This window comes from Corvus hawaiiensis, chromosome 30 (genome assembly GCF_020740725.1).
Source record: "Corvus hawaiiensis isolate bCorHaw1 chromosome 30, bCorHaw1.pri.cur, whole genome shotgun sequence".
Classification (NCBI taxonomy): Eukaryota; Metazoa; Chordata; class Aves; order Passeriformes; family Corvidae; genus Corvus; species Corvus hawaiiensis.
The window spans coordinates 18,337,340-18,365,137 of NC_063242.1; the positions used below are offsets into that span (position 1 = coordinate 18,337,340).

At 40.6% G+C, this 27,798-nt stretch overlaps 1 protein-coding gene across 7 annotated transcripts in view; it reads right to left on the minus strand.

Moving 5' to 3' along the window:
- The window catches only part of ROCK1 (Rho associated coiled-coil containing protein kinase 1), an 85,492-nt gene extending 60,270 nt beyond the window's left edge, over positions 1 to 25,222 (minus strand). For 6 of the 7 annotated variants that reach the window (XR_007200403.1, XR_007200402.1, XM_048289328.1 and 3 more), the window contains exon 1: positions 21,291 to 21,416. Coding sequence is in view for 5 of the 7 variants with exons in the window: in XM_048289328.1 (XP_048145285.1) it covers positions 21,291 to 21,413 (123 nt within the window). In the remaining 2 variants the exon portion in view is untranslated. Of the gene's footprint in view, positions 1 to 21,290; positions 21,417 to 24,134 lie in introns of those variants that run through there. The other variant, XM_048289329.1, reaches the window with a different exon arrangement.
- Between the last annotated feature and the right edge of the window lie 2,576 nt (positions 25,223 to 27,798).

Genomic DNA, 27,798 nt, shown 5'->3' on the forward strand with positions numbered 1-27,798 from the left:
TCAGTCTTTCGCTAACACTGAGGGCAAGTCATAGATCCTTCACACCACTGACCCTCTCTGTCCACTGACTAGATGCAGAAATTTTGAATCACTAGATCTGTTCTGAATGACACCTATTCATCAGACTTTTTATGCCTAAAATTATGGAAAACTGACATTGTTTGAAGACGCATTCCAGAAAATCTATTTTAGTGGGAGTTTTTTTCCCCCTCCAAACTCAAACTTTTAACACTGTATTACAACATTAATTTCACTCCACTAGCATAATTTATTGTAGTTAATAGTCTTTACATCCAAACTTCAATTTATTATATTAGTGCTTTATTATTTCAATTTGGCATCAGAATTAATTCCACTTAGTATTCCATCTTTAGGAACAACTATCAGATGAGAGAGGATGATGAAGAACATAGACCAAGACAGCACCAAGAATATATTTCGGTGAAATCTAGGCAGAAACAGGTACAATATCATTTGAAAATAGTTCAGGAAGGTGTGAAACCAGAGTAAAAGCCAATTGCCATTAAGTCAAATTACATGGATTCATTTCACAGCAAGTGAGATCTCCAGATATTTCATTTTCTTAAAAATGGTTCACTTGCACTGGTTAATATGCTCTGTGGGCAAGTTTCACAAACTTCAAAGCTTCTATACCAAATGTGAAACATTCTACCATGAACAGAATATATAAAAAGACTAAAGCAGAACTATCTGGAGGGCTATGCAGGTTCTTAATATTTTAATGTGTAGAAAATAAGAAAATAGCCTACTTTAGGTTTAAATGACTTATCAAACCATGTTTGACTAACAGTAGAATTAAATAAAGCATAAGTACAGCTTGCTAAAAGTGCCCTCTTCAAGAAAACTGTACTAGATGTGAACACACATACACCTAAAATATATATATTTAAATAGTGTTAGAAGAAATAGAAGTACTGGTAGTTAAAGAACTGACTGATGTTTATCACCATGGAAGCAGCATTCCACAGCCACTGCAGCACTTGACATTAGGAAATGCCTCACAGGTCTAGAGTTCCCAGCTACAGTAACAACTGCAACTGGAGATGAGCAGACAACCTGACACACAGCAGGGTAACACTATCCGCAGAAATACCTCGTGGTGGAAAAAAGTGACTTCACATCCTTTCCACTTCTCAAAGTTATGGTATTAACCAAAAATAAAAGGCAAGCTCTGATCCCTAACCTACTTTTTTTTTTTTTTTTTTTAAAGCCGAACCTCACTTGTAAATTACACAAGCAAGTGCCCTTTGAGGTCCCCAGAGCTTTCTTGGTTATCCTGTGAGGGCAGATTCTTCCACAGGCAGCACAGAGATCTGTCGTTCCGATTTGGGAGTCCCAACACTTTCATTTTAAACACACACACTTAAAACTACCAATTTAGATCAATGGGAGTCAACACTGTAAGGAACGCTCATTAGAAAGCAAAAGTAACATGGATAAAAATTAACACTGTGGATGCAAATACTGGTACATAACTTCCCTTCGACAAAATGGTATAAAGACAGATCAGAGATAGGAAAGAATGAAGACAAACTGGTCCAGTCCCAGCTCAAAAGTCTAAGGCTGCTTTTGCAGCAACCTGCAACGAGTTAAGACTTCAACAAAAGGAAAAGAAACTGCACAACTCCACTAAAAACCAGTGGTATTTACCAAAGCAAACAGAACTCCCTCCACATCTGTTGCCTAGGAAATTGCTGTCTGCCTCACAGATTTTTTTCCAGGCAGGTATCCATGAAACCTGACTGCAGAAAGTAAGCTTTAGTCACTTGGACAAGATGTGAATTAGCAAGACACCAACATGTTCACAGGAGTTATTGCAAGCAACATAAATGAAAGTGCTTTCTCTTGTAAAAGCTGTCAAATACGTAAAGCAACTTTAGATCTCTTATCCTCACATTGTAGTAAAACTAGACTAAGTTCTCCCATCAATAGCTTAAATTGCTGCGTCTAGCTCTCCCACCATACTTTTGTCTGAAAAGTGACACCTCTGCTGTGAAAAACAAACCAAGAGCATTACCAGCAAAGTATGCAATATAACAAGTCAGTGGAAAGGTAACTAATTTTTCTGTAAAGCAACAATACCTCAGCAGCCATACAGAACCTGTTGTCACCTGACCTGGACCAGGTTTGCTGTAAAGATCACTACGTGCCAACTACAGATATAAACAACAAACTGTACAACAATAAAAAGGCAAGTTCTCTATTTAGCTTTGACAACTTGGTCTCTGGAGATTATATTTGTTCAATAATTATGCTTTAGAGAAGATTCTAAAAAGGTGTATAAAGAAAAAAAAAACAAAAACCCTCTGCTAGTAATAATATCCACCCCACAGAAAAATAACCCAGGGACTGGAAACAGAGGCTAGGCAAACTGAGAACAAAAGTACTTAATTTTTCAAACAGAGCACAGACAATTCATTGAATAACTTCTCAAGAAAGAGTGAGAGCATCATAATTTTTCCAGCAGTCTAGAAACACTGTACAAAATCTCCCCTTCCCCACCACCAAAAGGGAAATTCTTCCCTAAAACTCTAGAACAAATCACAACACTTTTACAATTAGAGGCAAATAGACACGAGAGAAGTCCAGAAATGAAGATTATGAAATAATTATACTAAAAAAACTCTAGAAACTGAACCAGTGATTTGTAAAGCAATACGCCTTTCCTTAGTGTCACATGCAAACCAGTCTGCAAAACGAAAAATATGGGAAGTTAAGCACAAATGAAGCAAAGAATCAACTTTGAGAAGCTTCTGCGATTGCACAATCTCCTGTCAGAGCTCTCGCTACATTTCTGCAATAAACATTCCAGCACAAGCAATCACACGTCAAGCAGATATTTGAAATATGCAACTAAACAAGAACTTTACACTATTTAAGAATTTGTGCATTGTTATGCAGTTTTGTATCACAAACCCTAGCAAAGGCCATAGACTTTTTCGTGGATTGATTAAAAGAAAAACATCACTTTCAATATAAAAGATGTCTGTATGCATAAACTCAATGTTTTTCTATATTTATTCTTTTTTCCATGATGAATATACCCAGAAAAATGACTTTCAAGTAATGCTATTTTTTAACAAGGTTATAAAAATTCCATGAGAATTATTTTAGATATAGACAAGTTATTTCTACTTCCAACCACTAAGATTCATCTGTACTATAGGATTTTGTAACTAACAGGAACAAAACAGCAAGTTTTTCACTTTTTTTGGAGATTTTCACTGCTAATGTAAAACAAAACAGTTCTGCTAACAGATTGTTCCCACAGTCCAGAACCCAATAAATTAAATTTACAAATTTATAAATTTAAAAAACCATGGTTTTACCCACTCCCTTTAAGCCATTAAAAAAAAAAAAAAAAAAAAAGTGTGAAGAGACAAGCTCTCTTTCAAAACCCACCTGAAGAAAAAATGGTAGCATATACAGACAATGCCACTAGTAACACAATTTTTTAATTAATACGGATGTTTAAGTGTATATTCAAGTCACTAATTACTTTCAGGTCTAAAAATACTCCCACAATAGATGCTTTGAGAGCAGTTGTGGATGTCCCATCCCCGAGTGTCTTCAAGGCCAACCTGGACAGGGCTTTTAGCAAGCTTGTCTAGTAGAAAGTGTCTGTCCATAGCAAGGGCTTGGAACTAGATGATGTTTAAGGTCCCTTCCAACCCCAACTATTTTACAGTTCTCTGATTTAACCCAAATCTCCTCTAAGTACTCTTTCTACCCTTTCTGACATCATGGTAGAATCACAACTAAAATCCTGAATGCTTCGGACTGCATGTGAAAAAAGAGAGGTGGAACTACAAAATCAAAAACCTACTTGAAAGGCATGGTTCCACATTCCAGCAGTGAAATGACAGAACAGAATCAAAGCAGTCCATGAAAACGTAAGGGTGGCTTTTTACAAACTGCAAGTCTCTCTCACGATAATCAGTAAGGATTTTAACATATGTAATACTACACCAATATAAGCTCGTTTATCTGGGATTTTCAAGTACAGTATTTCAAGACTAGAGGAAGAGTGGAAGTATTAAAAATCCACTAGAGGATCCAACGCTTTTAATTTCAAGAAAGTCCAAAGATGTTTTGATTTATTATGCTTACAAGCTCATTAGGCACATGCAACTAAGTTTTTCTATGTCCCTTTTCAAGCTTTGAGACTAAAGTTTGAAGAAAACTAAAGCCACTGACTTCATGCACCAAGAAAGAAGTTTTTCCCAACATTTCCACTGCTCAAGCATGAGGCATGCAGTTCTAATACACTTGCTCAGGCATGAGACAAAGAGAACAGAACTTCCTAAAACAGTAGTATTCAACTTCTACAACACTGGGTATTTTCACCAAGCTGATATACTGCAATCACAAGGATGAAAAATACTAAAATGCTAAGAAATGACTGTAAAAGCAAGTCTTCTACCAACTTTTCCAGCTACAACAAAAGAGTAAGTCAACTCTTCTCTAATACCATTCTTTCTACATAGCACTTCAGAACCTGAGAAAACCATCCCCCCCTCCCCCCCCCCCCCCCCCAAAGAGGATACAGTAGACTGATACATGTACTCCAAAGGCATGATTTTCTTTTGGATTCAGAAAACGGGAGAAAACAAATCTTAGCCCAAGAGGAAAGGGAGCCAGGGCTGTCTGGACCATTGCCACAACCATGGAATCTTGTCAAAGTCTCTCTTGCCTGTCCTTACAAGGGAGCAAGACCGAGCTTGGGCTGATTAACTTAATCTCTACAGGGGATGAAGGCAGACAGTATTTTTGTCACACCATAAAAGCCTGCCATGAGACAAATCAGAGCACACTAACATGACATTTTCTGTTCCTCTGTCCCACAGACCATTTTGAGTAGCTGTCATTTAGTCTGTCATTAAGCAGAAAGCAAAACTGATGAAAACATGTTTTCTACAAAATAAACCAAAAGTGAATGAAAGGCTACTTTTTACCTGCATCCAACTTCTATATGATTTTTATCCCAGGATTTGCTTTATGAAAGCATTTTTCCAGTACCTAATTGAACAAAAAGTCATTAAAAAAACCCACTACTTTCTTGGAAATCTACATGAACTAAGAGACTAGAGATACATTGCACGTGTGTATAAAAATATAAAAAACCAAGTCGTTCAAAAGCCACATCAAGTGAAGTCAGGCAATACTGCTACTTCCCATTCATATAAATTCTATGTTTGTAAAACACTGAGGAAAGCAGGTTTCCCATTTCTAAATACTACAAAATAGCAACATGAGATATTCTGGAATGTAATTATAAAGCAGCAATATCAGTTCAAGAATTTAGAGTCACACTTTTGTCAGACATCCTACACTTCACTTTCCAAAAGTCAGCTGGATCACAAAGACATTTGACATTAGGAAAGGTTTAACACCAGGAAGTATGTGTGTGCATACACCCTCTATACACAGATTTACATATCCCAAAAAACCAAACATTTTAAATAATAATAATAAAAAAGTAACCTACCACTTTCATTCATATTCACATTTTACAAACTGCTTGGCAAGAGAAACAAGAAGTACCGAAAACTTCAACAGAGACACAAACTCTTTTGCATTTGTAAAATTACAAGTAGTTCATGATGCAAAGCTCTATGTGCTTAAGGCACTCTTCAGAGAAGATAAGCAATGCAGCATTTAATCTGTCATGTAAAGCACATTCAAAATCCCCCTTACTTGTTTCAGTCAAGATAACACATTGTATAACTTGTAGCAAACAGAAAAGAACTGAATTTCCTATTTTCTGAACTGCTGTATAACAACTCTAAGATCATGTCACATTCTCGTGTTTAGAGCTCTTTCTTTCTTTCCAATTTAGAGTTAAAGACAAGTATGAGAACTGGTCGTTTCTTGTAATTTTGTCCCTTTACCTTTCGAACTATGACATGACAAATTTCCAATTTATTTAACCTCACCTCATTAAAAAACCTCTTAATCTCCTTATTCTCTGAAGATAAGATGACACTTACTCCAGTTTAATAGATTCAGTTAAAAGCCAAATTTTATAAATAAGAACACAGGTAGAGATAATACCTCTTTTTGTACAAGTTCCTGTAAAGAATTAAGAACACAGCAGAAAACCAGTCTATGAATACATAAGCTATTCCTGCTGAAAACCAATATAAAAGTTCATGGCTGTCCAGAAGACAAGAAGCAAGAAAATTCAGAAAAAAAGTTGAGTGGAGTAGTTGTGAATTCTTACATACTATTTCTACATAGAAGTTAATCTTAACAGCAGAAAATCTTCTGAATATCCTAAAGCCTGACTTGTTCAGTTTCCAAACGCTGTTCAATATCATGAGCATGGCAAAAAATGTATTTGACTTTTCATTACCAAATTAAAAAAAAATTTTAATTATCAGCAGTATGAACTTAAAAACGACGAAAACAGAATAGGATAATATTCCTTATCAATCCTCAAATAAATCTTCTATTTTCTGCAAGAAGAGAGAAGCATACCTTTGAGTGTCTTCGAAGGCCAATTGGCTTAGGTCTTCTGTCAAGAGTAGCTACCAACACACTGAACTATTCTGAACCAGCAGAAACATAACAAGAACTCTGATGGTAAAGGGGTAACTAAAAGACATCCTGATTTAACCTCTTTTCCTTGCCACACCACAGTGACAGTGATTGAATTTACCTGTTTGGCACCACAGATGTTGGAGCATCTCATTTCTTCAAAAGTGAGTGGGGAATGCCAATGGCCTCACATAACTGCAACTGGGAAACACTGTAAGCAATAGCTGGAATTTGATTTGCTCTTTCCACCGAGTTCTTCCAATGCACTCTTATTTCATCTAATACACCTTCTGCTATGAACCATGGTAGCTGTCCTCCTGCCCCACAACCCAAAACATAAAAGGGAGGTAAATTCTAGAAGGCCCGTATCTAATTACGACAGCTACTGAATGTATATATATAGCATGAGGGCAGTAGCTGTAATAGACGCTGGCTCACAAAACAGAGACAAGGCTGTTGCAGAAAGACTGTGGCCTTGCTCTTGATGGACTGGCCTGAGCATTCTTGCTACAGATCCCTCTAATACCAGGCTCATTGTAGAAGTGGAATTCCAAAACGAATTCCCAGCACTTCTAAGTTTTATTACAGAATAATAATCTGCTGAGAAATAAAATACACTTGAAATTAGAGCATAGTTTAAGCTATTTTTTTTCTTTATAATCCTTAGGGCTTTATCAGAAATACAGATTCAACCAACTACTTCTGTTATTTTTTGAAAGCGTACTTGAAGCCTTGATTTTATGCTCAAATAAACTGTATCTCTTCATGTAGTAAAAGTTAAATGTTGTTTGACTATATCTGACTGTATATGGTAACAATCTTTCATATCCAAATTACCTATATTACTTCCATACTCACAAGAACTACATTCTATTTACTGAAAGCTTCATTCTATGCTAATTCTTAATTTGGAGAGTTTTATACTAATCAAGAAACTTCTCACCTGAAACCATTGTAAGACAAAAATCCTACTAGCTCCTGATCATTTTGCAAGCTTCTCTTAGCTTAGCAGAGGTATCTTTCCAATCTAAATGGATAACTTGCATTTGTTGGTTTAAATCCTCAGAATATATTTTTCCTCCTTCCAGATGGAGTTCATCTTAACTCCTAGAGTATTAACAAAAATTAACTCTGTGGGAGGTGCTTTTCCTGTTGCTTTTTTAAATTCAGATACTATTGCTATTGAAGTTGCCATTGATAGTGAAAAATATTTAAGAAAATAACAACAGTTTATATTTTTGTCCACTTAGAAACTAGATTTGTTGTGCATGCATTCTGTGGTTGAGTTTCTTCTGTGTCTTCAGGCCACTAGCTTTAAAGGTTTTTCTCTTGAAGTCTCTTTCGCTCTCATCAGAGAAGATCTGCTGTTAAAAGAGAAATTAACATCATGCTGCTCAGCACAGATACCATATCCTGTACAGTGTCACTTCAGAAAATGGGACCTTGATAGCTACAGCTGAGAAAACAATTTGTATATATTGCACATATCATTACTTTGTGCTTAATTAGCACTGCTGCAAACACATTGCACTGATTTAAGAGCTTCACTGAGGCTCTGAAACAAAGCTAGGGAAAGGCAAAGGGGAAACCAACCTGTGAAATACTGTAGAGGTGTCTTCTCCAAAGACAGAGAATCATAGAACAGTCCAGATCTGGTGGTACCTCAAAAGTTCACCTGGTCCAACTGTTCATGCAAAAGGGAGCCTTGATGAGATTGCCTAGCACCCTGCTGAGTCTTGAAAACCACCACCAATGGGAACTCTACCACATCCTTGGGGAAATTGTTCTAGTGACTGACTACTGTCACAGCAAAAAATTTCTTTCTTATATAAATCTCTCCCAATGCAACTTGTACATGTTGGCCCTTGTTTTCTCCTCCTGAAAAGATCTCTATCATCTTCCTTGTAGCTGTCTTTTTAGTTCTGGGACACTGTGATGAAGTCTCCCCCACACCTTCTCCAGGGAAACACCTTCACTTTTCCCTCACAAGGCAAGTTCTCCAGCCTTTTGATCACCTTTGTGACCCTCCTTTAGAACTCTCCTTGGGTTGCAGGAACAAGAACTGGACACCTCCCTACAGATGTGGCCTTACCAGCACTGAGTGGAATGATCACACCTTCCATTCTCCTAGTAACCCCTCTGTGGATGCAGCCCGGGATCTAGTTTACCTTTGTTGCTGCAGCCATGCTCTGCTGACTTGTGTTCACCTTGTTGTCCAACAGGCCCCCAGGTCAGTGAGGCTGCTCCCAACCTCACAGATCCCAGCCTGTAAAATCAGTGTAAACTCAGCCCACTCTTCCAGCCTGTCCAGCTCTCTCTGTAAGACATCTCTTCCTTCTGTAGGGTCCCCTCACTAGTCAGTTCAGTGTCATCCGCAAATTTGCTCAGGGTGCTTTCAATGCCACCATCCAGGTCATGCAGGAAGATGTTGGACAGCATTAGGCCCAGCATCCACCCATGGAAGACCCCACTTGTGACAGGCTGCAAGCCTGAGTAAAACCCACTGACCACCACAAGATCTATTTTTAAAATAGTATACATTTGATGTCTCACCAAAATTAACCCTCTATTAGAAAACTTTAGGTAGATTATTCCTTGTGCAATTTTGGTGTCACTACTCAGCATACAGAAATATTCTCATCATAGTTTCCTTCTAACAAAATTTAGAGCAGAAAATTATAATTGCACAGTACTGAAAACAACACCTCCGATCCATTTTTCTGAAACTTAGAGTACCTCAACTGAATTTGCAAGTTTTTTTTTAAAGGAAAATGAATGTCATGATTTCATATTTATCATCACTATGGAGTGTGTATACATGTATATAAAAGTCTGTGAATGTACTGAGCATAATTTTTTTTCTTTTTAGCCAATTCACTTATTTAATTATGATCTCAAGTGATTAATGAAGCTTTTCACAGAAAGGCTTTCCTGGAAATCTGTTAAGCACACCTTCAGACTTAGAAAGCAAGCAATTGTTGCATATGAATTCATTAAGGTACAAACCCACTACCTAATCAGTATGTAAGGCTAACAAGAAGGAGAATTATTTCAGAGAACTAACAAACTTTGTTTATTACAACCCTCAAACTGCTTAGGTCAATGGAATATTTTAGTGATGTTCCCCCTTTCCTCCAGTGATTACACTACTGGAAACTATGGGAAACAGGAACAGTCTCCTGCTATACTACTGAGCATTGGACACTGCAGTTAACTGCAACTTAAAATGCATAAATCTTCATTTTAACAGCTTCATATACACGCACAACACAGTTCAAACAGCCAGTAGTGACACTTTTCTATTGAAAGCACCAAATTTCATGAAGCTCCTCTTTGTATACAGTTTTCCCCCTGAGAAATACAATCAATTCTCTACCATACATTCAGCGCAAAGAGACTGATGAACATTATGAACATGCTACTAAAAGAGCTAATGTAATGTAAAAATTTACTTATTATATTGAAGCACAGTAATTTTTAGGTTCATGTATTAATATGCATTAGCATGCAAAGAAACTAATTTTCTTTACTTAAAAACAGTATTTTGCAGTCATAAACCCATGTCCATGTAAATCAGTTTTCCCTATTTGTCTGTGGGAACATCCGAACTTAAGAAAACTACAACTCTAAGTCAAAAGGATAACCCTCTCAATGATTTTTGAACAGTTTTGGGAATCTAGAGAGGTTCCAGCCGACTGGAAGCTGGTAAACATTGTCCCAATTTTCAAGAAGGGCAAGGACGACCCTGGAAACTACAGGCCTGTCAGTGTCACTTCAACGACTAGTATAGAAAAGATTATTTGGGGAGGTATTGAAAAACACCTGCAGGACAATGTAGTCATCAGTCACAATCAGTACAGGTTCCTGAGGGGAAAGTCCTGCTCGACAAACTTAATTCCCTCTTATGACAAGGTAACCCACCTAGGTATCAAGGGAAGCCAGCTGATCTAATCTTTTGGGATTTCAGTAAAGCTTTCAATACTGTCTCCCACAGTGTCCTACTGGACCAAATGTCCAGCATTCAGCTGGATAAACACACCATGGGATGGTCGAACATCTGGTTCACGGGTCAGGCGCAAAGGGTTGTAGTGAATGCAGTGCCATCAGACTGCCGACCCATCACTAGCAGGGTTCTGCAGGGCTCTATCCCTCCACAGGGCCTTGTGCTCATCAACATCTTCAAAATTGACTTGGATGCAGGACTGGAAGCAATACTAAGTAAGTATGCCAGTGATAAATTGGGAGGAGCTGTTGACTCCCTCGAAGGCAGAGACACCCTGCAGGGAGACATCAACAAATTTGAGGGCTGGGCAACCATCAAACATGTGAAGTTTAACAAAGACAGGTGCTGGATTCTGCGCCTCGGATGGGGCAACCATCCGAGTACATACAAACTGGAACAGGAGGCTGGAAAGCAGTGCTGAGGAAAGGGACCTGGGGCTCCTGGTCGATGGCAAGTTGAATCTGAGTCAGCAGTGCCCTGCCAGCCAGGAGGGCCAACGCTGTCCTGGGGGCATCAGGCCCAGCATCACCAGCCGGGCAAGGGAGGAGATTGTCCCACTCTGCTCTGCACTGGGGCAGCCTCACCTTGAGTGCTGGGGGCAGTTTAGGGTGCCACAATATAAGAAAGATACAAAGCTTTTAGAGAGTGTCTAAAAGAGGGCCACAAGGGTGGTTAAGAGCTTTACAAGGAGTGGCTGAGATCACTTGGCTTGTTCAGCCTGGAAGAGACTGAGGGGAGACCTCACTGCAGCCTGCAACATCCTCATGAGGGGAAGTGGAGGAGCAGACACTGGTCTCTTCCCTCTCATGACCAGTGACAGGACCCAAGGGAATGGCATGAAGCTGTGTCAGGGGATGTTCAGGTTGGATATTGGGAAAAGGTTCTTCACCCAGAGGGTGGTCAGGCACTGGAACAGGCTCCCCAGGGAACGGGCCACAGCACCAACCCTGACAGAGTCCAAGAAGCATTCCAACAATGCCCTAAGGTGTGATTCTTGGGGTTTGTAACATGCAAGGTCAGGATGATCCTTGTGGGTCCATTTCAACTCTTTACTTCTGTGATTCTATGAAAATATTTAAAAATTTGAAAGCAATGGGTTATATTAAAATAGCAGTTTGTAACATATCAACGAAGATGCAATGTTAAACAGACTCACGCCTCCCTTTTGACTTTAAGTCCTGCTGTGGAGGTTTTTGTTGGCCATTCACATTTGACACGTCCTTGCAGCTTGATGTCTGCTTTTTAAATACTCGATGGTACTACCAGTGAAATTTCCCTACCCCTTAAAAAGAGTACAAAAAGCAGCTTGCCTCCACATCACCAAACCCACAAATTGTGAGGGGTGGGGAAGTACTTCCTTATTTTAGATGCAGGAAACAGAAATTCAAAACAGTCTCACAAAAAGGCTGAAGAAATCAGGAAGCCCTAACTTACAGCACATTAGGCAAAACAAACAATTCCAACACCAAAATCATCTTTATCTATCATCTTACTAATTTCTCTGCCTGTTTTCCAAACCTCATATCTGTATACATATATATATCTTTCAGACAGACAAGTCTTCTCCACAAAGGGCAATTTTTTTTTTGTTCTTGCACCCTATCCCTGCCACACCATAAGTGTAATCTGTTGTGTTCTGCTGTTAAAAATATTCAAAAGTAAAGAAGGATGTATCAGAGTATCAAGGATACTGCACTGATGCTTCCATTTTTTTTGGTATTTTATTTACTAAGGCAAGAGGATAACATGGCACACCAATTTTCATTTCAACTCCTGTCTTTTCAAGAAATATTTGACTGGTATTCAAACCAGAAGCATTTAAACTGAATGATTGACTTTCCACAACCTCAACATCAAAAGGAGAAAGTTATTTTCTATAACTATCAAGAATTAAGTAATTCATGGTAGGCAAATATCCACTGCACAAGTTTAAGAATTAACTCGATTAATAAATTGACAGGACTGGCATTACTGACAAAATAATTTTTGTCAACTGCCCCATTAGTTGCTTCTCCTTTTTATATCAGAACTTGATTACTGGTTTTACTTCTACTGCAAAAGTGAAACAAATAATCTGAAGACTGAAAAACATAAAATCAGGACAACAGACACCACGCTTCTGTATTTAAAAATTAAGCGATTCTTCTGTTTTGCAGAGATGAGGACACAGGTATCCTGCCCAACTTAATTGTGCTCTTATGGGTAACACTGCTTCCACCTTCTTCTGGATGTAAAAAGGAAGCTTAACCAATAAACCAGCTTATTTCTGTGAGCTGCACTTCATTATACCTGAAGGCCATTTGTTTATCATGATGAAATTCAAGGGAAGCAAGATCTTCAGAGAATTATCTAATCTTAAGCATAAACTTTAGCTCAGAGTTACAAGTTACTTGTTAAAGATTGTGTCTTTTTCCACTGCTATGAAAGAAGTTATGTTGATTCCAACTCTTCTGGAAAAATAAACTTATTTTGTAAAATCATAATACTTTTTAAAGTAATTCTTAAAAAACTCATCACCCCATTTCTTTTTTTTCCACTTTTGCTAACCCATCAGCTCAGAAGACTTTTTCTTAAATTAAATGCAAGGGCCTGTAAGAGGAATTATCAGTCAGAAGAAACCTTAGGATTTCAACTTGTTTCTACAATACACCCTTGCTGAATACTGTTATTTCCTCCCACAAAATATGAGTAATGAAGCACCACTGTAAGGTAAGTCTGCTGATGTTGAAACACACAAGAAAAAAAGCAAAAGGTGTCCTGCTTTGGTAGAGCTAGACAACCTCTCACAAGATAGCCAGATGTGAACAAAAACCTTCAGCTGCCTACTCTGGTTGAACCTTACACTGAAAAATTAAGCTTCTACTCACAGGGCATCAGAAACTTTGAAAGAAACTTCCCAACCTGCAAATAAATGGTTTTAATTAATCTTTTATTCCTGACCATATCTATGAGTTTGTCAAACTGCAACAAGAAAGGGTACATTACAAAAAAAAAAAAAAAAATTTAAAAAATAAATCCCTTTTTCTCCCCCCTAGAATTCATGGTTCTCAGACCCTTCTTTCCTATGAACTTACCAGGAACTATGATAGAAACTATTCTTTATCTGATAGAAGCCATTCTTTATATTAAGGTGAAAGTTAATCTGACTCCCTTCTTTGCCAGGGGCTCAAAGAGGAGACTGTCATGACCAAAGAAAAGAATAATGCAGCCATCCCGACTATTCCCTGATGCCACTCAAAATGAATTACACAGAAGGCACAGAAAGTCACAGAGGAGTTTTGTACAATCACTGCAGTCCCAGAACCAAAGCAGCTCCAGCAGCACCAGCGTCATAACACCCCAATTTTACCTCTGAATGGTATCTCTGCTTATATCCCAAGCCCAAACTACTGATGATAATAGTGTTACGTATACATTGCATTCAGAAGGACAAAAGCTTTCTTATCAAAGCCGGAAGGCATTCGAGGACAGAAAAGAAACAAAAGGAAAACACTTTAAAGACTCCTCTGACCTTACATTCATCAAGAATTAAAGCAAGAGAGACTTTTAGTCCTTTCCTTACTCCAATCCACCACGCAGAATCAATGAACAGCTCTGGGCATGCAAGTTATGTGATACAAGACTTTCTTTGTATTACAACTTTATTCTTTAGACAAACAACACAGAATTCTCCTAAATATGGTTTTCCTAACAAGAGTCTTCATAGCTTGATTCAGAACCACATTGTGACTAGCTCTGATGATTTCTCCAACCACCTGATTTCGGCAAGTCAAAACCATATCCAAACACCTTAAGGTCATGCTATTTCCAAAATCCATATGCATAAAACAGTTCGTGGGGTGTAAGAAAGGCTAAAAATAGCCATGGGCATTTTAGTAAAAGACAGAAGACAAAAACTCTTCCAGGAAGCCTACTGATTTATTCTCTACAGAGAAAGCCCAGCTCTTTAATGGCATGTCCAATTATAAACTCAATGTATTGAAAAAAAAAAGACAAAACAACCAACCAACAAACCCACTGCTCAAACAAAAAGCAGCCCAATAAAATACACAATCGCATCAATAGTTCAGCTTTCACTCACTCACAGGTCTTCATGGGTAATTTCCTATTTATGTCACCATCTTAGCTCCACAAATGTTTGCAACAACAGCCCCTCTTTCAAAAGCCATGATGATTGTTGCCAATATTACCAGAGCAAAAACTTCAGTTCCTAACGAGTCTACCATTTGGCTGGCACCACTTTTGGCCTTGAATTTCCACAAAAGAGTATATACATATATATGTATATATAGCATGTAACAGCAGGTTTGAATGATCCCAAGACCACCAAAAACTGTATCACTGTTATGCTGGCAATTGTTTAATTGCCAATGAACTTTGTAGTAAATTAAGTTGAAGGAGGAGGACAGCTACCCACAGAATATGTATTAGAGCAATTAACAAATGGTTCAGCAGAACCACCTTCCATCTTTGAAAGGGGAGAATAAATTCTCTCAGCTCAATACTGACAGGATTCTTTGCATGCCTACAGTCAAAGCTACTTTCTAAGAAGAGATTAGTATAAAAATACATTCGTATAAGCAGATTCATAACAAAGAAGGGAATTCTATGATTCTACCTCTAATACTGACAGCAGCGCATAGTATCAATACAAAGTTGTGAGGCATCAGATGCATTACCTCTATTTTCAACCACAGATTCATGCCCTGCCTGGTATAATTAGCAAAACCCAGCATCTGCAAAAAAGCACAAGCCAAGTATAACCAACACTAACTTGTTGATTGTCTGACCCTCGACCTCACTCCTCCCTGAAGAATCTTCCCCATCCACTCCTACTCGATTACCGCCTGGCTGCAGAGGTTTCCTCCCCTCTTAAGTACTTAACAGAATCAATCCACACTTGTGGTCAAATGAGCTCCCAGGTGTCAATGGTGGAATTACCATGCTGAACTGTCATCCATACTCTATGAAGATGGTGCTTGTTGTACTGGCACTTCACACTTCAACTTCTCTGAAGTCAAAGTCTGAAGTTGAAGTCTCTCCTCTGAAGACTCTGCCTGAAAACTCCACAGTTAGTATCTCCTCTTCACCTGTCTCTCAGGGACAGGTCCCTGTCCCATCACTGTCAAGAAGTCTTTCACATTTCCAGGTCAATAAGGAAGTCCTACCCAGCCTCCCTCGCTGCCTGTCAGGAAGAAAACAATGTGTGTACACAGATACAGAAAACACAACGCTACATAATCATGAAAAACTGAAGTGGCACTCATGGAGTGCAAACTGGACATCACAGCAAGGTATTCACTCTCTTTTTAGCTCCAACAGAAAAATTCTACATCTGTTTCAACCACAGTCACAAATTAAACATGAGCTTATAAATTCACAGCAACTGGCTTCTCAGATACAAACCTTCATGCTTAAAATATCTGAATCTACAAATGCCTCCACACAGAAAGTTCCTCAGGTCTTCTGTGGCAGATACCTTTCAAAAAATTATTTGGGCTAGAAATAGGTTTACTGAACAAGAAGGCCAAAACTCTGCAAATAAATGCCAAATGAATACTGATGACTTCTCTACTATTTTTGGTGAATTTTATTTTCCGCTGTATGACATGTCAACAGAGTAAGTATTCTTCTGAGAAGTGGAAAATTACACGTTGCCCAGAGAAGTTGTGGAGTTCACCACCTTTGAGATGCTCAAAGACCTTCCTGGGCAACCTGATCTAGGCCACTCTATCACAGCAGGTGGATGAGGGACCTCCAGAGGTTCCTTTCAGCCTCAATAATTCTGTGAAAAAACAATCATTTATACGCAATAAAATACTACTTTCCCTGTGCACATGGTATTAAACATTAAGAAGGCAGACTTCCAAATCATCATCCAAAGCAACTGATTTAGACAAAAGAAATAAATGATCAAACAGTAGCCAGTTTGAGATGAATGCCCTAACCATCATTCCTTCACACTTTCCCACTGGAAATAACCACTATGGCTATAATACAAGTTTTACTAACCATCTGCTGAAAATGTAACTTCTCCAACCACAAAACAGGAAAAAATTTCCTAGCTGAAATCTCCAGATGTCAAGAGAAGCTTCTGGCTTCCTCTTCTTCAAAAAGCACATTCCAGATGACATACATACTTTTATGTAGTCAGGGGTTTTTTTGGCCATTATTTATTCGCTAAAAATTAAGCTCAGTCTCCACAGAAACAGTATTTTCTTAGCAGTCAGTGACTACATAGGAAAACAGCCATCTTCTATTAATGCATTTTCTACATAGATCTCACATCAAGTTTTCCTCCAAATATATTCATACCTTAGCATTTAATACATCTGAATGTAATGCAGCACTGAGTACTATGCTGCTTTTAAGAGAAAAAATATAAAGACATAATTAGTCAATATTCACATAACTATTAGAATTTAAGGATTTTTCCTAAGTGAATATTATGACTCATGAAGATCTGTAAAAAAAACAAGGACATGTTCCACTTGTGTTTCCAGTTCAATTATAAGCTTTGCAGCCCAGACACACACAAGCTAGAAACACTTTTAGATAGTTTCAATCTAGAGTCCAAAATAAAGCCTTAGTGTGTGCAGCATTTCCTACAGAGGTTTCCAAGCATTAGGTCTTTGCATCATCTCAGACCATGCAACTGACAAAAACCAACAAAACCTCCAGATATTTCTGAACTCTATGAAAGAAACAGAAAAATGAATGCATATAAGAAACATAAGAGAAGCTAAAATAAAGAAATCTGCAGTCGGATTTCAATTAGGACTTACTAATAAAGAGATCTTACATACTGTCCCCATGACAGTTTTTATTGTATAAATATTGACAGGGAGTGGCAACCTTTAGTGAAAGCCAATCCTTTACTAGATTTTGAGTATCAGAATAGACTTTGACCTGGGCTCCAGTCAGAAGCTGGTGCTGCTCTGTGCCGGTTCTCCCTTAGCAACATGGGCAGCCAACCCAGCCAAGCAGCCCCTGCTTGCCTAGACAGTCTCCAGACAGCTGTAACTGAAGAGGCATCACAGCACTTCATACCCTGCTGCTGCTCAGCACACTACAGAGACATCTCTACCCTGCTGACTGGAGACTTCAGCAGAGGCAATCCAATCATCTCAGCACAGCAAAACACCAGGGACAAGAGAAGCTCCAAACCACTTTTCTTCTTCTCAAAGATCTAGCTCCATCTCTTGTTCAATCACTGTTCACAGAATCATTTAGGTCAGAAAAGCCCCCAGCACTGCCAAGGACAATCACTAAACTGCGTCCCCATGTGCCACAACTACACTGTCCCTCCAGGGATGGGGACTTCATCACCACCCCGGGCAGCCTGTTCCAAGGCCAATGTTCCAGCATCACAGTTTTCCTGCTGCAAGTGGCTTCCTGCTCCTCCTGTTTGCTGTCCATGCTGTGTGCCATGGCATTAATTTGAGTGTTTATTTCAGCAGACTGCTGAGGAAGCTAAAAGATGGTGTTATCTGCACGTGCTTTAACTGAGCTATAAGTGGGTGTTGCTTGCATAGTGCTGCAGTTTTACCAATATTGTCTCATCATCCTTCTGGCTTTATTGCTGCTGGAATGACTGGACAAATTAAGGCAAAGACAGGAAACTTTTCAACCATTCTCCAATTTTGTTCTCAGAGAAATAAGTTCAGTTTTTCAGTCTTTCCATTTGGAACTGCCATTTCTTGATGACAAAGGAATTTTGATAAATAAAATCAAGCAACATCCACCAAAAAAAGATTTTTAATTACATGGTTTGGGATCTCTTAAATTCAAGATAAACATCCTGTATTAAGACAAACATCTCAGTGTTCTTTGGTAAGAGACCTAAAAAAGCTTTTTATTTTTATGTAGAACTAAAGTATGACCCAGGGAATTCTGCTAACAGCAACTGTGAGGCTACCAACATCATCTGCTCACAGGGCTTCTCAGTATTTATTAAGCTCTCAATGAGTGGCTCCTGAAACTACCATTATCCTCAAAGATTTACAGACCAACAGGTTGATTTTCAGTTTGTCCAACAAACAATTTCCAGGTGTTTCCCTCTTCCTTCCCTCAAGCAACAAAAAAACCACTCTGTAGTTGCCAGGGAAAAGGACATTGTTTACAAATATTTTTACTTTGTAATAGCATTTATAGCCTTTATTCCTCTTGTTGAAATGTGTCTTAACATCAAATTTCTATTATCATTCCGCATTAAAACTTTTTATAGGAAAAATAAATAATTACATTCCTACACAGCCTCTAGTTTTATAAGCAAAAAAATTGGCTAAGTTAACTATTAATTCCTCTGTAAAACCTACCATACACCATGAAACAAAAGCTAACATTTTGACAGTTCCACATCTCTACTGTTAACTTTCTAAAGGCTAATGTAATATTAAAAAATTCTTAGGAGATGCAACCTGAAAGAACAGCCCATCAAGTTACTGTATTCTCAAAGCCAACTTAGAGTTTCATCTTTGTTGTCGTTACTTTTGACTAACATATCAAGATATATATTTTATCATTAATTTAACATCAATCTTTGTATTTCATATCCATAGTGATGAGAATATTAACATTAACATTAATGTTAAATAACATAATGAGAAGATAATTTTAACATTAAATAACATAATGTTACTGTTAATTGACATCAACAATTAACATTAATAATTAACATTCATTATTTTTGCATCTGAAGTCCAGATATGCTAACTTGAAGACCTGGAATTGCATTTCTAGGTCAGCCAGAAGTCTTATTTTGACTCTAACTACCAAATCACAGAATGGTTGGGTTGGAAGGGACCCTTAAAGATCATCTAGTACCAACCCCCCTGTCATGGGTAAGGACACCTCCACTAAACCAGGTTGCTCAAAGCCCCATCCAATCTGGCCTTGAAAACTTCCAGGGATGGAATATCCGTGACTTCTCTAGGCACTCTGTTCCACTGCCTCACCACCCTCCCAGTAAAAAACTTCTTCCTCATGTCCAATCTAAATCTACCCTCTTTCACTTTAAAGCCCTTGTCCTGACATTAACAGGCCCTGCCAAAAAGGTTACTCTCCAACAGAAGAGCCAGAAATTCAGATAAAATCCCCAAGTCTTTCTTCACAGGGCTGCTGTCAAACCATTCAACACCCAGTCTGTAGTGACACTGGTGACTGCCCCAAGACAACTGCAGGACCTTCCACTTGGATCTAAAGAATGGTAGAAACATGTCCAAGGAGATTTTGTCAGTCAACGCTTTCCCTTACTTTGAACTATCTTCAGACAACTTACAGAATTCTGAAGCTGACAATCTGCAAATGTTCATGAAGTTCTGCTTCTTCTGCATACAAAAAGCTTCATTAGCAATCAAGGAAGCTTCTCAGATACCAAAGTTCTCTAGTATTTGATCACCCAGACTTTAAGAGCAGAGTTAGTGTGGTTTCAGTCAAGGTGTTTTCAACAGTTATTTGGATAGACACCTCCAAAGTAAAGGTACTTTCAGTCATATACTTCTTATTTATTGCTTTTTAAAAATTTATTATCCAAATCCCTAATCACAAGGTCTTCAGAAGTGCTTTCTAACACATTTAGCAGAAGGGAAATATGCCTGCTAACAGACATATATACGTAGAACTCCAAATCCCAAAGATGAGGAGATCATCTCACCTTCTCCTATGCAAGACAGATGAACATGAATTAATCTAGCTGATGAAACAGGCCTAGGAAAAACAGGTGAATCAAACTCTGTAGTTATGTATTTTTGGTGCAACAAAAACGGAAACCTCTTGAGAGTAGATAAAACAAGTTTGTGATATGCAGTGTTTACTACTGTCAGTTAATTTGAAGACAAACTGCTCAACAAATGAAACATTTGACATCTTTGAAGATTAAGATCACCAGAACTGTGAAGTTTTTAAAATCAGCTATGGAAGTAATTGACTAAGTACCTGAATAATTATAAAATTATATATATATATATATATATATATATATAAAGAGAATGTATATAATAACCCAAGTGCCTACATAAACCATGAAAACACTCTTCCTGAGTTCTTACCTGAACAGAGAGAGCACCAAAATATATTTTCATAAAAAGTTACTAGTTATTTTGGAATCAAAAGCATAGGCAATTTCAGGTCACAATGTCCCACATTTACTCACTTACTACACCCTTTAACTCCCCACTCTCCAAAAACTGGAAGCCCATAAACCTCAAGAATTTACTAAAACATGGGTTCATTCCAAAAATTGCTGTAGAATGATGCTCACTGAATACTGCTTTTCAGTGTTTAAGCTCATAAATGAGACACTTAGCTCAAGTTAATAGTTAGTTACTTACACTGCTTTTGGGCCTACTCAGCACCCCTATGGAATTCACCAGGATCTGACCACTGCACACCCTAGAGTGTGACCACCTCTCTAACACAGCCTTCACAGCATTATTAGATCTTTGGGGACTGTAGGACTCCTAGTACAAAATATTTTGAGGAAATGCACTACATGATGCCGTGACACGTTGTCTACATTTAACTCAGGCTTGGGCCTCCTCATGCCTTATCAAAAAAAAGACAGTTTATCTATGATTCCTCTACCTAGTGCTAAATCAAGTGCATGGAAGACCCAAAGAAACAAATTTAGAGAATTGCAACTTAAATTCATTTTCTTACTCTGTTTTTATTATAGTTGCATAAGAGAAAACACGAAAAATAAACACACCTCTCTCCTGCACCTCACCTTTATGAATTTCCTTCCTGTAGCATGTAAATTGAAGTTGTAAGGCCCTTGGTGAGCCTTTTCCGCCTGTTCTGCTCTGTTGTCAGCACTCTTCTCCCACACCTTCCGGAAACGGTAATACATCTTCCTTTGTATCAGCCCCCACCCCCATCTTCTTTTCTTAGAGTTCTCATACTACTTCACATATAAATTTAGAACCCTTCTAGCATACAGAACACGGCTTATGACATTTACAAAACCCAAAACGGCTACAAAGCTGATTTAAAGGTTATTCCATGTCTTGCCTGTTAGTCTATAAGGGGTACAAACTGATGGGGAGGAAACATAGGAAGAGAAGAAAAATGAAGCAAAGCTAGAGGATAAAACCATCCTAAGAGAAGCCAAGAGGACTGCTGCGACTTTTCTTCATACAGCCAAAAAAATGTTTCCTGAACCTAAATGAGCCCCAGCATTTTAAACCTACACATATAGAATATCAGATGTTGAAGTGCCTGTGTATCAGCTATTCACGTATTTCCACTCAGACACACACAGTTAGCTATCACCTTTGCTTAGGAAAAGTGAAAGCAGTTACAAGGAACATCAATGCACAACCTTAACCAAAGGTAAAGAATAATTTAGGTTTTAAAAGTTTTATTAAAAAGAATTGTATGCAGTCTGATCAGAAAAATATTATTTTATTTTCTTTTTAAGTGTACCACATCTAAAGTCTGTCAAATTTCCCTCTTTAATTGAGACTTGCAGGGATGGGAATGGGGATTTCATTTCAGAAGGTATTTTAAATGCAGATCCATTACACCTACACCTAAGCACTTCTTCCTTAAAAGCATATCCACACAGATTTTAATGGATTTGATATATAAGTAGTACTTTGGGCCAAGAATAATGCTTGTAGTGTGAATCATCACATTAAGAACTGGTGTAAAATACTTAAGCTGTTTAGAAAGTGTTAGGATACTTAAACTCTTCCACAGAAAAAACTCCAAGACAAGTGAAACAAAGTGTAAGTCCAGCCAGCAGGAAGACTGATACATTGACCAAACATGTACAAAGTTAGCCTACCAACTGATTTCCTCAGAAGCAGCATTTTCTTTTTTAATTGGTAATAGTTTAAAAGAAATTTCCTAAAAAATTGTCTCTATAAAGGACATGAACATCTGTGATGCAAACACATGTTCTAAAACTTTCAACAAGCATGACAGGAAGCATCCCAACAAGTTCATTCCCAAACTGAGTACAGCTTAGCTGCTAATCACAATTAAGATAACTGAAATGGGGCAAATCCTTAAACTGATTATAAGATTAAGGAATACGGTTAAAGATACTACCAACTGCATGTCTGATACCTGCCAATTCCTTCCTATCACTGTAGGAAGGTCCCCATAGAACGACCAGCACTACAGCACGTAGCAGCAAACTGAGCCATGGTTAATACAAACTCTAGACTCTTAGCTGACTCTATACTCTTGACACCTATCCATAGAACCTGGATGTAAAAACGTCTGATTAGTCTCGACTTACCAAAACTGACATACTATATCCTAAGAACCAGAGTCTCCTCATTAACTTTGGTTCTAAAATGACAGATATGTAAAGCAGATCAAGAGAAGCAAGTTAACTAGAAGGTGCATTGCTATTTTCCTTTGTGACAGCAGCATCCACAAGGCTCTGCTTTTATCTAGGGACGTAGGTTTGACCTGCCAACACTTCAGAAGCTCACAAACCAGTAATAAACTAAAGAGAATAAACAATATTGTGAACTTGTACAGATTCTTGCATTACTCTTTTAATCTCTCCACTGCCCTATGCTCAAACAAGCTTTCTGCCAAGAGCCATGCAGCAGAAAATGAAGAATGACTATTAAGAGCTATCTCCACCCCCACACCTCCCTTCCCTTCCAAACCCAAATGTCAGAGTTCATACAAGGAACAAATTCAATTTATTTGTTCCTCTGACAACAGAAAGCCAGGGGGAAAAATATACACTAAAGAACTTCTATCACTTGCTCCAAAGAAAATAAGCCCTCTCTACTTCAGTGTGAAAGCAAAAATTATACTTTGGTACTATTTAAGGACATCTCTAGGCATATTTAAGGACCCAGCCGCATCCCAAACAAATTGGTTGGATTTGGCATGCACTTTACTGAGGTACTAAGTGAACTAAATAAGAACTAAAAGATCATCCAATTCTGTCAATCAGCTACCATATGACGCTGGTTGGTTTTAGATCAGGAAGTGTTATGGTTTGCTTTTCTATGATGCAGTTATAACACTGACAGCACTGGTGTGATCCAGTGATTAGGTACGACCAATGAGGGAAACAACAAGCGAGCAGCCCTCCACCCCAGGCCTAAGACAACCACCAATTTAAAATGCATTTAAACCCCTGCCCACCTGTAAGGGCTTATTAATCGTGTCGTATGCAACTGTCAGAGCCACAGTGCTTAACCACAGCATAAGAGGACCTCAGTCTTTAAAAAAGTTGTTGGAGAGAGAATTGGTATCAAAGCTATCGGAGTCCTGCGCTCACACAGAGGAGTGGCACTCACGAATTCCGCCTTTGTGGAAAGGCTACACCGCCCCTGTGACAGCCGGCGAGGCACAGAGCGGTGCGCGAAGCGAGAGATGACAAGTGTGAGGCAGGGCTGGACAGGCGCCTCCTTGGCATGAGCCGCTCTCCCGGCACACAGACACATTCACGCACCCTCAGCCCAGAGCTGAGTAAACAAAACACCAGTGCGGAGCTGAGCAGGGCGGTGACTCAGCTAGGAGTGCGAGATTCGGTCCCACAGGGTAAGGAATTCGGGGAGACGTGACCGGGGGCCCATCGGCGCTCCCTACTCACCAGCAAACAGTCCACGTTCACTTCGGATTTGGGGTCCTTCAAAGTCACGTCGATTTTCTCAAACCGAGACTCAAAACTTTCTCCCGTCGACATGTTTCCGGAGATAAAAAGTTTCCCTTATTCCAGAGCAAAGTAAGGTTTTAAAAAAATATATAAAATAAAATGAAAAAGTGTAAAAAAAAAAAAAAAACCAAACCAGGAACAGGCGACCACAAAAGAGAAACCACGCAGCCTGGACTGGCTGAGGAAGCGCCTCCTGCGAGATCCCTTCAATCACAGAAGTCTCTGGAGCAAGTCCCCGTCAAAAGGGCAGAGAATCCAAGGGGAGCCCGCAGCAGGCGGGGCACGAGGCTGCTTCTCCCCCCGCTCCTCCAGGCACGCTCGCAGCTTCCCGGGATGCTCACAGCTCCGCAGCAGCAGGTTTCCTCTCCCTCCCTCCTCTGCTCGGGCCCCACCGTCTCAGCATTCCCATTTTCCCAGCCGGGGAAGCCGTCCTGGGATCCAGCGTAGCGGTCCCTCCTCCTCGCCCTGCTGCTGCAGCGCCGGCGGGTCGGTGCCAGGTTCCGGAGCGCGCTTTCTTTCCGGTGAACCAGAAGAAACAACAGAAGAGGGGGAAAAAAAAAAAAAGGAAAGAAAAAGAAAAAAGACAAAAGCCTGCAGGCACACCAACAAGGCAAAAACTGATGGAAAAATAAAACTTAGAGGAATCCTCTCGACGGCGTGTCTCAGCGCTGTGGGGTCGGTCCGTCCGTGGGCACGGGGCGAGGAAGGCACCGAGCGAGTACCCCCACGGGCGGCGGACGAGTCACCTCACCGGCGGAGCGGCCGCAGCAGCATCATCTTTCTTCCTCTCTCCTCCTCCTCCCTGCCTCCCGCCGCTGCCAACGCCGGTTCAGCCCCCCCCCTCCGCCTCAGGGACAGGACGGCAGCCCGGACCGCCTCAGGACCGACCCGAGGGTGCGGCGTGAAAGGGGAGGAGGGAAGGAGGCGGCTTAAGGGGAGGAGAGAGCGTGAGGTCCGGCAGCTGCGAGGGAACCTGCGAGAGCTAACATGTCCGCCTTCCTGTTTGAACAGTCGGGACGGGGCGCGGGGCGCATGCGCGGGAGAACGGCTCCGGTGCGGGCGGGGACGGGACGGGACAGCGGCAGGAGGTGCGCGCGCGGTGAAGGAGGCGGGGGCGCGCACATGAGGCGGTCGCAGGAGGCGCGCGCCGGGGAAGGGATCGCAGAAACAGTCACAGAATCCATTAGGTTGGAAAAGACCTCTGAGACCATCCAGGCCAACCTGTGACCGAACACCACCACGTCAACTAGATCAGGGCACTGAGTGCCACGTCCAGTCTTTCCTTAAGCACCTCCAGAGACCGTGACTCCATCACCTCCCTGGGCGGCCCATTCCAGTGTCTAATCACCCCTTCTGTGAAGAAACTCTTCCTAATGTCCAACCTAAGCCTCCTCTGGCGCAGCTAAAGGCCATGCCCTCTTGTCCTGTCACTTGTTGCCTGGGAGAAGAGGCCGACCCCCAGCTGGCTACAGCCTCCTTTCAGGGAGTTGTAGAGAGTGATAAGGTCACGCTGAGCCTCCTTTTCTCCAGGCTAAACAACCCCAGCCCCCTCAGCCGCTCCTCACGGGACATGCGCTCCAGAACCTTCACCAGCTTCGTTGCTGTGGTGAAGGAAAGAGCGGGAGAGGCGGGAGCGAGCAGCAGGGATCGCGTTCGCTTCGGCCTCGGCGCCGGTGCGGGCGGGGCGGGTGTGACATCCCGGGATCCCTCTTCCGCGAGCCGCTGTCTTTGTGTGCCCGCCCCCGCCCGGCGGTTCCGGCGGGAATTGCGCGGAGCCGAGGGGCAGCGTCCCGCCGGGAAAGGCGCCCGTCCCACCAGCTCCCCGTGCCATGTGGGGATGTTGCCTCCGTGTTTCCGCCCCGGATCCCCGGAGGCGCCTCAGAGCTGGTGGCTCCCGCCGCCTTGGCACAGCACGGGCACGGGGGGACAGGTGGCAGCCACGGTCGCCCCTAGAGCTGCTGTGGCTTCCATCCTTGCGGATCTTCAAAAGCCAGGCCCTGGGCAGCCGGCTGTGGGTGGTCCTTAGGTGATCCCTCACTGGAGATATTCAAGACCCTTATGGGCACAATCCTGTGCCGTGTGCTCTGAGATGATCCTGCTTGAGCAAGGAGATTGGACCAGATTTCCCACTGTAGTACCTTTCCAACCTGACCCATTCTTTGATCCTGCGGTTGTGTCCTGCCTGATCAGGGGGACCGGAGAAGCTGACCTTCAGAGATCCATTTCAGTCGCAGCCACTCTGCCATTCTGGTTGTCCAGGGAAGGAGAGGCCAGCTTCTGCAGTGCCACAAGTTCAAAGCATTCCCGTTTATGTCCAGACAAGAGCCATGTGCAAGGCAGCACACCAAACACAGAAAGAATAGATACCAGCACTAAACATGTAACCTGTGCAGCCTGTGTTGGTGTTTCCAATTCAAACCTTACCCTTACCCTTACCACAACAGGGACCTTTTCTTCAAATAAGGAAACAATCACAGAATCCATTAGGTTGGAAAAGGCCTCTGAGATCATCCAGGCCAACCTTTGACCAACCACCACCATGTCAGTTAGACCATGCCACTAAGTGCTACGTTCAGTCTTTTCTTGAACACCTCCAGAAATAGTGACCCCACCATCTCCCTGGGCAGTCCATTCCAATGTTTAACAACCCTTTCTGTGAAGAAATTCCTCCTAATATCCAACCTGATCCTCCTGTGGCTCAGCTTGAGACTCGAGCGAAGTAATGATTTCAAATATTACTGGACAGAGGCCACTGGACTGGTTCGGTTCTTTGACTTCCACTGCAGTTCCATGAATGGCAATAGCATTTTTACAAACATCGCTATAAATTGCATAGAGATGGTCAAGTCATTAATATCTAGTCACTGAACAGTTGCCAGTAGCAAACCTGAATCATTAGCATTATGAGTTATTTTCCGTGTCGTGGTTAAGAAACAAATTCATAGCCAAGTATTAGAGCATTTGAGCTATTCAGTCCTGGATGTCAGTACTTCCTGTCTTGCTTTATTCAGAAAAAATAAGAAATGGCATTCTACATTTTGCTTTTTCATACCCACAGCCTTCATCTTTGTTTTCGTTTTCTACTGAGAAGTATGTACAGTTAAGCAAAAATACAGGCTACAGCAACATTTCTTGCTCTCTCGTTTTGTGCTGGCTACTACCACAGCCCTTTGATTCAGAGGCTTTGGTTGCCCTTGGAAATGCAGATATTCCATTTCAGCAACCACAGTCCAAAGAGAACATTTCCACAAGCTACAGGGTGTAGGCTTGGGATCATTTCATATGTGATGCAGTAACTAATTTCTAAAATACAGAGAAAATGCTTCTTGCAGTCTTCATCTAAAACAAGAGTCATCATTAGAGAGACAGCACCTAATTCACAGTGCCCTTGGGCACCTGGTTTAGGCATTAAAACATACACAGGGATGATGCCAGGTCTCAGCAGGGTGATTTGAGGCGGCTAGCTTGAAAAAATGCAAAATTCATGAGCCTGTAATAGAGTACGGAACAGGAAGCCTGAATCTGCAGCTCAGTGGGCAGGATCACCACTGTGATCAGCAGGTGCCACTTATATGTTTTATCCAATGTCTATGGGAAAACT